At 37.6% G+C, this 15017-nt stretch overlaps 1 protein-coding gene and 1 long non-coding RNA gene across 4 annotated transcripts in view; one reads left to right on the forward strand and one right to left on the reverse strand.

Moving 5' to 3' along the window:
* LOC105196259 overlaps window positions 1-15017 on the forward strand; it is a 155190-nt gene that overhangs the window by 94027 nt on the left and 46146 nt on the right. For 2 of the 3 annotated variants that reach the window (XM_026136895.2, XM_039448591.1), the window contains 3 exons: window positions 5696-5798; window positions 7606-8876; window positions 8936-9543. In XM_026136895.2, the coding sequence (XP_025992680.2) occupies window positions 5696-5798; window positions 7606-8876; window positions 8936-9543 (1982 nt within the window). The remainder of the gene's footprint in view (window positions 1-5695; window positions 5799-7605; window positions 8877-8935; window positions 9544-15017) is intronic. The other variant, XM_039448590.1, reaches the window with a different exon arrangement.
* The window catches only part of LOC120356757, a 79662-nt gene that overhangs the window by 12061 nt on the left and 52584 nt on the right, over window positions 1-15017 (reverse strand). The gene's annotated exons all lie outside the window — the stretch shown is intronic.

The raw sequence follows: 15017 nt of genomic DNA on the forward strand, positions 1-15017 counted from the left end.
CTTCATAAATGTATGATAATTATTACAGCGTTATCGATGGACGCAGATGTGCACTAGAAATCTGATTTTTTTCCCCTTATAATTCTTATATTTTACATCTATGCGGCAAAAAAAAATTGTGCATTGGCATTTTTATTCGGCACACTATTTGGATGCACCTGAAAAATTTTTGGCTTTCTCCGTACGTAATTTTTATATGTAACTTTTATTTGCGTTTTTATTTACGAGCGTTTTATTGTTATGACAATTTTAAACAAGCTGTTTTAAAATGTTTATGAAATGTTTTAAAAAGTATTTACGAAAAAAAAATGTGACAAACTATTTTTTTTTAAACATACGGCGTATACATAAAATGTATACAAAATAATTATGGACAATTATATTTTTATAATACGACAAGAAATATAAATTTCCTCTATTCCCATCGTGCATTTTCCGTGATGTGTTAAGTGCACGCAAGATTAAATTTGCCTTTATTTCTCTAAAAGCGCTTTCTATGTCTCTTTTTCCCTATTTTTCCAAAGACGAGCACTTGTCTCATTTTACGTACAGAGAGCATACAAAAGTTCAACCGAAAGCAAACAAGCTGTAGTCGCGTTGGCACGCTTCGTAGAGTTTTAGCAGCGAGAATGCGGCGTGGTAAAAATTTATTGTCGAAAATACTGTTAAGTCACACACGTACTACACTACACCAAACACGCATACCACATACACATGCACACACACACACACACACACACACACACACACACACACACACACACACACACACACACGCGCGCGCATACGTATCTCTCTAATGATGACATATCTTTTTCGTTTTTTTCAGAGCGAGGCGTAAGCGCCGAGGCGGATGCGTTTCCCATGCAAGTTATACCTTTACTGCAGTTATCGACCAAAAAAAAACCAAACAGAAATAGAAAATAAAAGTTACCATGATCAAGCACTATGTCCTCGTTTATGCCCATTTTAAAGATAATATTATTAATCCGAAGGAACAAGGAGCGCGCCGAATTTATAAATTTCACGCGCGAAATCGAAGGAAAGGAAGGAAAAAAAAAACGTACAAATGTCCTGCTCTTCCGTTCATTCGCTCTTCTCCGTCTCGCCAATGTGAGCTTAACAATTAATACGCATACTGATTAACACGATCGACATTTTATCGATGTGTTCCTTCGAATTTTTTCACGCCGTCGACGGCGTGTTTACTTGTTACGTATAAGGAATTCTTATACAACTTAACCAAAAATCGAGCATGATTTTCAACAGCAATTTTGTAGTTTTCTTCCACGGCTCCTTGCCATTCTCGATGTATCTGAAATTCACGATTATGAAATTGTATCACTAAACTTTGTTACATTTTGTCAGAAATATAGAAATATACTGAACACACGATACAAAAGGATATGTTGGTGTAATAATGTCGCCAGATATTATTCGAGTTGTTCTTGCGGCGTTTCTCACCCTCGAAAGATTTTGTTTTCTGATATTGCCACCCCCGCTATAAATATCAATCACAAGATCTTCAAAATAATTCCATTTCTTTCCGCAACGTGTAATCCAAACGGAACTTTAGAATAAGTCTGTTTATCAATTTAGATAATTTTATTCTTTTAAATTGATGTGTTTGAAGTAGTTTACCTATCCTGATGGATCTCGACAGTCTCGTTGTCACGCACTATGAGAGTACACAGAAAAAAAATTAGTATTAAATCAATAATTCATTGTTTCGTACAGAAGCAAGAATATAAAATCTTCTTGGGAGAATTAATAATAAATCTTAAACAGACATAATTTGCTTAAATAAAGAGAAAAATTTTATCCATGTAAGCAAATTATGTCTGTTTAAGATTATAAATTCTTGCAAGAAAATTTTATATTCTTGCTTATACACGAAACAATAAACTGTTGAATTGGTCTTAATTTTTTTTCTGTGTATGAGAGAGTACACGAAAAAAAATTAGTATCAAATCAATAATTCATTGCTTCGTACACAAGCAAGAATATAAAATCTTCTTGGGAGAATTAATAATAAATCTTAAACAGACATAATTTGCTTAAATAAAGAGAAAAATTTTATCCATGTAAGCAAATTATGTTTGTTTGAGATTTTAAATTCTTACAAGAAGATTTTATATTCTTGCTTATACATGAAACAATAAGTTGTTGAATTGGTCTTAATTATTTTTCTGTGTACGAAAGAGCACGCAGACAAAAAATTAGTATCAAATCAATAATTCATTGTTTCATACACAAGCAAGAATATAAAATCTTCTTGGGAGAATTAATAATCTTAAACAGACATAATTCTTCCAAGATTCTACATTCTTGCTGTATGAAACAATGGATTGTTGATTTGATACTAATTTTTTTTTCCTGTACTTATCATTTTTGTGAGAAGTGTAAGGCGATCAAAAAAAAAAAAAAAGTAATATGGATGTTCCGTAATGCAACTGGTACCCAACACGAATCCGTCATTGTTAGCGACGTATAACTCGCAAACTGCATGAGTTGGATGAGAATCTCGTGATAAAATATATCAAGTTCTATCTAGGTAAGTCACCACATTTCTTTCCGGTAGGTTTGCTCGCTCGTATAGAAGATAACCATTATGTATACCACTTACGTATTAATGACTGACAAGTAAAAAAGGAAAGATCTGTTAAGCCGCACCGAGAAAGCCGATCGATCACTCGCAAGGCAAGCGCAGCAAATTCCGTCTCTCGATTTAAATTGCCTTTTTGCATAACGAATCTCATCCGCATTTTCGTCGCTTTATTCGCACGATCGGAGAATGTCGACTAATTCCTTTGCCATTCGAGCGGATTAATCGTCATTTGATACGCCGATCGAATTACCCGAATGGCTCGAAAGAAGTGAATCGAGCGACGAATAGCTCGGCGGCGTTATGTAACGATTCAATTTATATTGAAAAGCTGAAATCTGCTTTTCTATTGACTACAAACGATAAAATGGTTTTACAGGCATACGCCGACGCACGTTTGCGGATAGACATTTAACTTTTTTACTTTAACTTTTTATTTTCTACGAAATATTACTTTCATTTTGCATTTTATCAATAAGAAAAAATTTAAATACAAAATATATATATATTTTGTATTAAAATATTTCAACCATATCTATCTATACACACACACACACATATGTATATAAATTATTATAAGTGTGTGTATGTGTGTGTAGATGTATACATAAAACTAAAACTTTATACTGCTTATAATAATTTTAGATCACCCTTACATCTATTTTGTATATCGAACCTCATAGAATTGCAAAGAATCTTATAATGCTTTATGAATGATTACGATTATATGTATCATTTATTTAGCACTTGTGAACATATTTTTTTATAATTTCATACATTTGCGCTGAGAGAAAAAATTATTTACCGATTATTTATCGCATAACGTAAAATCATTTATTTTCCGCTCAATTATTTAATTGCATTTGGCGATGCTTTTTTGAATCTAATTTAGTTAATAGCGCGCACAAATAAGTGCACCTCCGTATTTGGTCACTTTAGCTAGATCCTTCTCCAACTGCATTGCCGCATAATTACTACTAATTACGAACGCTTGCAATAGCATTGAACCATTTGTATCTCGTTTCTGGGATCGAGCGATTGAGGTTCATATTTCAATATTAACTAGGCCCATTATTGAATTCATATTTAATTAGTAATTTTTTTATTTTTTGGGAGCGGAAAAGTCGTTTTTCAGTAGTACAACGATGCATTGTATCGTCGACGTTCGCGGATTTCTAAACAATCCTATTTGTATGGAACTATTCCCATAACTGGATTACCGTGGCGTCGAAGTGATTACGAAACAAACGTGTATTGTTAAGAAACGCTTACAGTCGCGACCATTCGTGTTATTTTTCTTTTCCTCGGAAAAGCTTTTCCAGCTTTGTGCAATTGGCAATAAATATACACGGAATTCACTCGATTATCGATTCCCATCCGTCGTATTTATCGATATTATTTGCATTTGTACGCCGTGTGTATGTTTCCGAAATGCCCACTCTCTACCGTGATTTAAATCTGAATAGTGGCGCGCGCTCACTGCAGAATTATCTCCGCATAGATCAAAATTCACGAAAATACATGCACATGCGATCTGATTAACATATTAATGCAGTCCAAATGCATACAAACGAAATTACGCTGTTTCAACACCAATCACGGTCCGTGTCCATTGAACTCCCACGTCGGCCGTATTACCATAATAGACATCTGCAGAAAGATATTAAAAGATTATGCTTATCTCGAGAAATGTCGCAAATTACACGAATGCTTGGAACTGCGAATAAAATTCACGAAACTTTTACAATACACACAGAAAAATATTAATTCTACTGTTAATAAAAGCGATTATTCAATTTACTTCTTTCTTCTAGTGAATAACGGTTATCTTTAACAAAGAATGTTTTCTTGATAATTTTCTTAAAACATGCTCTCATCACAAATTTTAGATAAACTTATTATCATACGTTAAAAAAAGAATTCATACTCTTTCGGAAAATGTTATAAAATGTTGTATCGAAGAAAGGCTCGAATAACAAACAAATCGGGTTTTCGCTTTAATTTAATATTCTTGATTGAAGTATTAATTTACTAGAATTCAGAATATATTTTAAATAAGATACCTGACCTGAATAAAGTCCACTCAATTTATTTTATCGTTTGAGAATTCGTTAGGGAGATATTGAGATAAACTTTGTAAGAAGAAAATCTTTATTTTAATAATTCACAAAAATAAAATGTGTCTTGCATATACAATATTTCTAAATAAATAATTTTTTTTTTAATTCTGACATCTTTGTTATATAAATATAATGAGGCCCGAATCAAAAATAAATTCAAAGTACATGGAAATAACATTATTTTTTTAATCAATTTAAAAATGGGATTATTCATAAAAACAAAATTTCTTAAGGAATAATTTACTCTACTCTAAAATTTAATCTTCGGAAATTTTTAGCAATTTTCACTTCTCAAAAATTAGCAACATTGAATAAACTTCGTAAATTTTTATAAAAACGACTCGCACACTTACTACGTGTAAATTTTCGTTGCACAAATAGACACGCTGCCGGCTTTACTTTGTTTTTATCTACTTCCTATAACACATCTTTAAAGCACACAAGTGCGTTTTAAATTGGTAAATTCAAAAGTAGGTCTTATTCGAGTCAGGTATTTTAAATTTAATGCTTATGATAAATTTGTAATAGGTTTGCAGATATATGAAATATTTTAAAACTTATGAAACATTTGTATAAAGTAAATAAAATTTGCTTCAAGTAATTTACACAATATATTTATATATATGTGTACACGTACAAAAAAATTTGATTGAATGTTACGTGCTTCAAGTATACGGTGAGTTTTTTTTTTAGACTATTATTGAGAAAATATTCTTTGTAAAGATCCTTAAAAGAGGAAAACTGAAATTGAATAATCGACTTTTATTAGCACGGGAATGACATTTTTTTGTGTATAGCCTCTATTATAATTGCGTGTTGCCAAATTGCTTCTTTTTTTTCCCTTACGCAAGCCAGCTCCCGTAAAATTTAATGAGAAATCTTAGAACAGTAATTAGAACAGTCGAACGTCTGTACTAATGGTCTAACTCCTGTCTCTTTTGCTCATTTTCTGCGCCGCACAATTACGTAGCAGAGGGTGACACCAAAGATCAAACGGAGCAAAAGTTTTCCCAATGAGAGTGAGACGACCGATCACGTGGCCGAGCTCGAAGACTTGCTTTCCTCGAGATCAGGTACATCTTCTTTATTCTACGACCTTTGTAAGCACGCCAGTCGGAAATTCAAATCAATTGCGAGATTGTACGAATTTAAGATATTTGCATGATAATTTTGGAGAATATACAATATCTTTAGCCACACATTTAATTGATGATTAAGGATTTTAGGAAGATTGATCCTAAGATGCCTTATTATAATGAACATTGTCCATTATTCAGAGAACATCAATCCGTAGCCACGCATAAAGCGATTATCACTTTTATAACTTCGCTCATACAATTTTTATCGATCGCGCCCGCACTGGCACTCGCGTTCCAAAAGCGTCGTATAAATCACGCGGCATTCAATAACGGGGTACATTCCGAGTACATTCTAGCCGGTTTCATATATTCCTATTGTTCCGGAATGGGGATATGTCGCGCCTTGTTTCGCGAAACACACTATCGTGATTTCTATGCGAGCTCCCCTTTCTTCCTCTGACAGCGGCGGAATCTCCTTTCGCGCTTTGCACGAAGATATATGCGTGTATCTCGTAACGTGGCAATTTGCCATTACCATTCAAGTCTGATATACGAAAACCATCAATTTTGATCTCGCGATTAGACTATACCTCCTTTATAGATAACGTACAAAAGCGCTGTGGCGCTTTAACATATCGCGGGATAACATGCGATATCCTTACACGCAAACTGTTTTAAATAGCAAAAATAGATTTACTCGATTTACGATTTTTATCGATACGACTCGATGATACAAATTGAAAAAGGACGATGAGTAAAATGGGCTAATTTAGCCCTGAGAATGATGTAAATGGTAATAAATAAAAATAATAACAGTGTTTTTTTTTTCTTTAGTTTTTAAGGCTGTCGAATCTGATATTGACTTTCAAATTTTAATTTATCCGAAAAGAATTAAAATTAACATACAAAGTTAAACAATTAATAAAAGTATCATTATTATTATTGAGTTTTACGAATACATTCAATCGTATTTTCCTGCTAATAAATCATGATAATACTGTAATCTTCAATAATTCATCTTCCGCTTGATAGTTTGTCATGATTATATTAGATTTCTTTCTAAATCCACTTAAACATTCAACATATCATAAATCTTACAGAATGATGTTGCTGAGAGTGACAGTAATTCCGCGTAAGAATAATTGATCCATTTATTTTTCTCGAAATTTTTTTGTTCATTAAAAGTATTTTACTACTGTAGTATGGAAATTGTAAAATTCAAATATATAATACTTTTAGCACCAGTTGTAAGGATTCTGCTTTGACCAAATAAGGCCTTCTTCACTTTATTAATTTATGCTGTTCACTTCTCGATTAATTTTCTCTTAATTATTATTTATTTTACTATAGTTTTACATTTTCGTTAACATACGCTGAGAGAAAAAATTATATCGGTGGCAACTGCACAAGTTTTACAAATAGAATTCTATTTATAAAACTTGTATAGGTACCCACCACTCTAATTTTTACTCCCAATATATTGTTCACATAAGAGCTTATATATTCAACAGCTTCATATACTGACTTTAATACTTTCTCGGCAAATTGAAATTTCTTAAAAGTCAGAATAAGATTCAGCCATTCAAAAACTACAAAAAAAAAAAAAAAAAAAAATCGTTTCCACTTGCACTCCGGGGATCAAAATCGGACTATTTTACTCACCGTTTATGGCGATTATTCGGGGAATTCGAGCGTGTCTTCAAATTATCTCAAGTGCATTCGGCAATAAAAATCGCGTCGAGCATTTATCGGAGATCTATCGACTCGACCTCGATTCACAAATGTTTCGCGCCACGCGCAGGACTGACCGAAGCCTCGACGAACAAACCGGAGGTCGACGAGGACGAAGAGGAGGACGAGTGGAAGGACGCATCTCCGTTGACGCCGATCTGCAGTCCGGCACGACGGCCCGGCAAACCCTATCATCGCGACAAACGATCGTCGCCGACCAGGTACGTCGACGTCGATAACGACGTCGAGATCATACACGAATTCTACCCCACCACGTCCACGACGATGCGCGAGGAGACGAGCATCGTGTCGTACGGCGGCACGATAATCGTGGAGACGACGAGGATACCCAGGCACACCAAGGACGTGTCGACGAGGATGGAGAAGGTAGCGCCAAAGGTGAAATTAAAGAAGCAATCGTCCCTGGAGCTGGAACGCGTGCCTCCCGTTCAAGAGGAGCCGTCTTCCAGCGTGGAGGAAGTGTCCAGGGTCACCGCGACAACGAGGTCCGTGCGAGAGACGCAGGAGCAGAAACCTAAGAAGAGCCTGAAACGTCACAGCAGCGCGGAATCCGAGGGACGAACGTCCACGTCGAGGGAGACGCTGGAGAAATCGGATACGTCGTCGGAGAAGGGCGCCAAGAAGAAGGTCTTCGCGGAGAAGGGGGACGGTAAGAGACGATCGAAGAAGCCGGGGAAGAGGTCCGAGCGGAAGGCGGAGGAGGATTCGTCGAGGCGGAAACCCGAGGGCGAGGAGTTCGCCAGGAAAGACGAGGAGACTTATCGGCGATCGAGGGAGGAGAGGAAGAGCTTGAAGGAGCAGGAGTGCATCGAGAGGGTGACGGAATTCCTGACGAGGCACAGCGGTCCGTCTTACCCCGATGTGAGCGTCGGCCCCGAAACCGCCGAGCCCTCCGTCCCCGAAGTCGTAAACGAGCAACTGGAGCAACGAGTCAAACGTCCATCGGCTATTAGCAAAGAAGGGGAAACCGCCGGCCCCTCAACGACAACCGAAACGATCATCGCGTCCACGAGGAGGAAGGGCAGCCTGAAAGGTATATCCGAGACGATGGAGGGAACAAAGGATTCTCTGGAAGATACTAAGAGGCTTCCGGAGAGCAGGAGACAAAGGCCAACTTTGGAACGATCCGCGGCGGCTGTTTCAGGAGTTCGGCAACCCGAACCAACGACTCAGGAACCCGCAAAGCGACCGAGCTCGCTGAGAAAGAAGAAAGACTCCTTCTCCAGAGAGTCCTCGAGGGAATCGCTGTTGGAGGAGAAGAAGGGTGTCAGGATTCAAGAGGATGTGCAGGAGATCTTTTTCGACGACACGAGCGAGCAGGTGAGTGGATCGTGGATCGCTTGTTAAAGAACTTTAACACATTAATTGTCGCCTATTAGGTAAGCGACCTGCTGCCGGAGGTCCAACTAGTGACCGCGAGGATCATCACGGCGGAAGAGGCGTCCGCGTTTCGCTTCGAGGAGGCGGCCACCAGAATCAAGATCCATTCGCCGCCGGAAGTGTATCTCGTTTCAGAGACGATTAAGACGAAACCGATGCGGGCGCCGTCGCCGGAAATCGTCGACGTCTCGTCGTTACAGCTACCCGCTTTGGCGAAATCAACCTCGGAGAGCACTTTGGCGGAAGGCAGGCCCAGCACCGACGAGGAACGCAAAGTCTCCGTGAGAAATCTGAAGCCGGAGATTCTTTGGGATCTGTCCAAGGTCTCCGATAACGGTGGTGGTAGGGAGATCGAGGAGACGGTTGAGGAAGGTAGAGACGCCAGGGAGAGGCGGCTCAGCAGAACCGGAAGCGAGGGCTCGAAGAGATTAGCCAAGGATCAGAAGCAGGAACAATTCCCCTTCACGATCGGCAGCCTCGCGCAGCCAGACAGGCCGGAACTGACGATCCTGCCGGAAGGTCTGCCGGAGAAAACAGCTAGTGTCGGGGACATTGCGAGGAAGATCACAACAGAGAGCCCGAAGGAAGACGATGGCGTCGTTTCAAGGTAAGGAATTTCTCTGCTTTTCCCATAATGATCACAGATTCGATAGATTTGTTATATATATATATAGGTAATCAAATTTTATATAGAGAAATGTGAAAATAATATAAATGCCTTATTGGTCATAACTTTATCTTAGTGCTGATATTCATTGATCCCTTGAAAAAAAAGTTGATAAACTTGTTTCAATAAACTGATTATTGATCAGTAACTGATGATATTTTATCAGTTAACTGACGAAATATAATCAGTTACTGATCAGTAATCAGTTTATTGAAACAAGTTTATCAACTTTTTTTCAAAGGATATTTAGATTTTATACACCGAGAAAAAAAATTGTAATAATGGCAACTACAAGGAAACAACCATACGAATTTTGTTAATAGAATTATAATATATAGTTAAGTGAACTATATTATAGTTATTGCAATCAAGTTAAAAGAACTAATAAAAAATAGTTTTAATTATTATATTATACAGTATATTATAATTATTTTTTGTTAGTTCACTTAATCATTAATTTAGTTGAAAAACTATAATATAGTTTACCTAATGTATTATAATTCTATTAACAACATTTGTATGGTTGTCCTCTTACAGTCCCTCGCAGCACTACAATTTTTTTCGCTCAGTGTACGCTCACTAAATCTGAATCAGTGGATAATCATCGTTTGCCAGTGGCATTACTTGGGACTCATAAATCGGTGACCATCCTAACTTAAAAATCAATGAAAAGTTCTTATTGATTGGTGTATTAATAAATACATTAATTTATTAAAATACACAATAAATTCATTGATCGTTCAATTCAGATAATCACTGACTGCTAGTGGCACACTTGGGGTCGATAAGACATTTCGCTTATATTCTAAGTGTCATATATTTCGTTAACGAAGATCACGTAAGACTCTGATATTTCTCTCTCAGCAGGGACCCGTTCAATATTTATTGCTTATAAAAAAGAATACTGATGCATGAATGAAGATGCATAAATAGAGGGGTGGGGTGGGAATGATGAACGATTTCGGCAACGTGAAAAATGAAGATCTTATCGCGCATCACCAATAACATGGATCCCTCGTCGCGGGGAATACTTTGCATATTGCGCGAAAACAAGAAATCTTTTATCTCATAAAATATTCGATTACACCGGGAGAGACAGAGAAAGAGAGGATTTCGGTCATCGCTCGCGAATGATCGATCGATTCCCGCCGCGCATGGAAAGAGGCAAACAAGTTTGTTTGCAGTATCGCAAATGCGGTCTGTCAATCGAATTATAAGTTCGAGCGACGTCGTCGCCCGGGGCTTCGAATGTCGATTTGCAAACAATATTATTTACTCCCCGTATAGTTTGTCGCTCCCGATTAGGGTTGGATTACACGTATGGCTGTAGAAACCCCGAAGAGCTCCGGTACTACAATTTACCGAAGATCTAGGTCACCGTTAATACGTCGGGACACTTTGTGACCCGAAAAAAAGCATTCGCAGAAACGGTGGCCGGACCTGTCGCCGCCACCGTTGAAAAATTCATCGTTGATCACGTCCTACGGCGTGCGCGATTTTAAATCTTGTTTAAATGCCGCGGCTTGAAGGAGGGCCGCAGAAATTATGCAGCAAGTACGTGTCGGGCGAATGAGAAATTGCTGCTTCCTTCTCGTACATATTTTTTTTTTTTTGCGACACACATCGCGTTTTAATATATCCCGCAAACAGACGTGAAACGGAACAGAAATAACAGTATTATAGGATCTCGATTATCCGCACGTGACTCTCATATTTATGGAATCTCGTATTTACGACAAAGAAACGCAATTGTGAGATCGGAAAAGGAAGATCGCTTTCTGATTTATAAGTAATTTATTCACATTAATTGTAATTAACGAGAAGAATATATTAAGTGAATTTACATCTCTCAGGCTGTGGCAAATTCGTCGAATTAATTTATTCGTACGCTTTCTATCTTGCCATGTTCGAAGAATGGAAAGATCGATTGTTCTTTTTTTTTAATTAATTAAAGGGCGAAACGCAACTGGAAACGTCTTTCTTTAATTCGTCGTTGCTCTTTTCTTCTTGCACCGTTCTCCAGGAACTTTTTCACCGTCATTTACATTTACGATTCTGCAAAACTTCTCGCAGGATTGCGAGAGTTAACACCCACGCAAGAAAGCACTTACGGTGGAGTGTTAGGTTATTTCTTTTTTTTTTTTTATAGGGCGCTCGTATTCACGTTCGGATCTCACGCGGTACACGCGACGTTATGGTTCAAAGTGCGACGCAGTATTTATTTATTTTTTCTATGCCTGAAATAGTTCGGTTGTTTTCTCGCTGTACTCGCTAAGCAATCGACCATTTGTTCCCCTTACCCGCAGCAGACTTTAATATCGCGTAGTTACATAAAATTAAAACTCCTCATTTAAAATGGCACTTTATTTACTGATATTTCTAAAGCGCAAAACAAGTTTGCGTACATTTTTAATGATAGCGTAATTTACTTCATTAAAAATTTCGAATTTAGAAGTTAAATATCCTTATTTAAGAAAATTAAATTTTTTGTTACTTTGAATGAATTTTATTTTATTTAAAATTCTGAAAAGAATTTTTAAAATATAAAGATTTAATTAAAGAATTAAATTCATAATTCTTAAACAGATGGGATTTCAATTGTTTTATATAAAAAATTGCAAGTTTAAGAAACTTTAAAAAAAAATTTTTTTTATATCATCTTTTTTTTTATATCATCTCTGTTCTGAAGTTGTATTCAAAATCGTAAAATAAAAATAAAAGAAAAATAACTTTTTGTATTTTACTTATGAAACATTATAAAACAATTAAAAAAATAATAATAAATAATAAAAAATAAATTTTAAATAAATTGCTTAATTTTTTTTAAATCCAAATATAGAAATGTGAAAAAATACGCGTAGAAATATGATTTAAGATCAAGTGCCAGAAATTAAGAGCACACTTAATATTATAAATATTTTTACGAATTAAAATATTAAGATTAATAGACTGTATTAATAAAACTAAATTTCAAACTAAATGTAATATCAATCAATTACGATAAATTTCCGGGCAGCAATTAAGCCATTAACGTCGCAATCACTGTAAAGATAATTACCAGCATTTATAGTCTTCATATTTTTTAGCTTAAATTAAATGAGCTCTAATATACTTCTTATTAAACTCTGATTTTATATATACTAAGGCTCGTGTATTATTAAACGAATTATCGTTTTCAAAAGTTTATAAATCGAATGCATGAAATATATCGTTGCATCGTATAATGCATATAAATCATGGTTTTTATATTAAAAACAAGCTTTGACGAAAGTGTGTGAGTGTACTACGTTTGCACATATAACTAAATACTCATTTCCTTATCAAAGTTCATGCAAATTATATCATTCAGGGTAGAGAGGAAAGAGGCGGATGACAAAATAGTGTTAGTTCGCTTTCTCGAAGATACATAAAGATACTTTCACTTCCTCGACAACATTTTTGACCAACGATCGTTATAATTTTAATGCAGTGCATGGCGACAGAATATATATTTCTAGGAATTAAAACTCCTCATTTAAAATGCCGCTTTATTTACTGATATTTCTAAAGCGCAAAACAAATTTGCAATAATATATAAATAAATTTAACATGTAGATTGCAACTGCAGATTAATGTGTAAAATTTAATCGCGAGAGAAAATATTTGAAGGATTATTGGAGACAAATAAAATTATAAATCTCATAACAATCTTATTTAATTACACAATAATTTATTTCATAATAATTTATTTTATTTAATTGTGATCTTTATACATAATCCTCTCGTCTCCTATTGTTTATTTTATTTGAATGACACTAATAAAAATGTATACAAGCTCAATATAAAAAAAAAAAATAAATTGAAAACGGCCACAAGTATTAAAACGAGAATGGCAGCGCTTAATTTCATGTATCGTGATTTAGATGTAAATTTTTTTTATTTAAAATACAATTATTGTTTAAATTAATGTAGAATCGCCGCTCTGTCGCCTGTTGTGCAGTTTGTGAAGTATTATTTGAATAACACTATTTTATAAAAAAAAAAACTCTTTAATTATTGGCTTAAAATAATTTTTGGCCGTAAACTCTGTGCAGTGTAATTCATGACAGAGTAAAAAAGCAATGACGTCAAAAAAAAAAGCGGAATCGGCCTTGCGTGACAGACAAAATCGTACACGTCCGGATAAAAGTGCACACTCAATTCCGGGACGCAAAATACACCTAGACAGGAGAAAATTCTGAAAGCTTAACATAGACTGACAGGGAGATGCCGGTTGGCGACAGGGGGAGGGAGGATGAAACGACGCGGCGGCGGTACGGGGCGAACGAAATGCTAGTCCGAGCAGTCGAAAAGGACGCAAAGAGATCGGGGCATGGTACAGCCGACTAAGTGGTGAGGGACAGCTGGAATCAGCCAGCGTCGAGCGCGAAGATCCGCAGCGTGGATAGCGGGAAAAGAGTCGGGGAGAGACGCGGTCGGAGAAGCGGAAGACTGACAGTGACGCTCGGAACGAGAGACGCACAGAGACGGAGGAGGACGACAGGGGGTTGTGATGTAACGAGCTACCGAGAGCAGCGAAAAGAGGCGAATGCAGGAGGGTACGGAGGACGGAGGAGGGCGACCTCGGTTCCGCATAGAGACGGGCGGACGCGATGCATCCGGACGGATAATGCGGATTGTGCGAGGTATAGAAAAAGACGGCGAACTCAGCCGGCGGCGGCGGCGACGGCGGCGACGGCGGCGACGGCGGCGGGGACAAACACGAGCGCGATGTGGCATCGATGAGGATAAGGAAAGATAAAAGCGTCGTTACAAAGGAACGGCACGTGCGCGACAGAGAGGGGAGACGCGCGGAATTGACGACTGCGGAGCAGATAAGAAGGCTGACGAAGACGCGAGGAAGTCGCAGTGGATGCGCCGGAGGATGAGGAAAGGCGGGAACGGAGGGGGGGAAAGTCGGGAACTTCAGCGGTTAAAAAGAGGACGTGGTACGAAAGAAGAAGCGGGAATGGCTGGTCGCGCGTACGGAGACGGACGCGTAAGAAAGATACGGCGATGAGGCGAGTTCGTGGACGCAATAAACCCCGAACGATCGAACGCAAAATATACAGGCAGCGAGCGCGAGGGAGAAGCGCGCGTCCGGGATAAACGAGGCCACGGCAGGTTTACAAATTGTTTTGCCGTCCGACATTTTTCGCGAACAAACGAAGCGTATCTCTTCCCTCGCGTTGATTTCACGCGAGAACCGCTGCCGTCGCCGGCGCGCTGTAAAGTTCTTTTTGATTTCGACCTTAATTACCAAGACGCGCGTGTAACACCGAAAGTTCAAAGTTTCGAATTGCGGGGGAGGGAGAAAAAAAGGGAGAAATACGCGACAATTAAACTTTGACCTTAAAACGTGCACGCGCCACGCCGCGCTGCTCTTGCGCTTTGAC

Source organism: Solenopsis invicta, chromosome 4, assembly GCF_016802725.1.
Source record: "Solenopsis invicta isolate M01_SB chromosome 4, UNIL_Sinv_3.0, whole genome shotgun sequence".
Classification (NCBI taxonomy): Eukaryota; Metazoa; Arthropoda; class Insecta; order Hymenoptera; family Formicidae; genus Solenopsis; species Solenopsis invicta.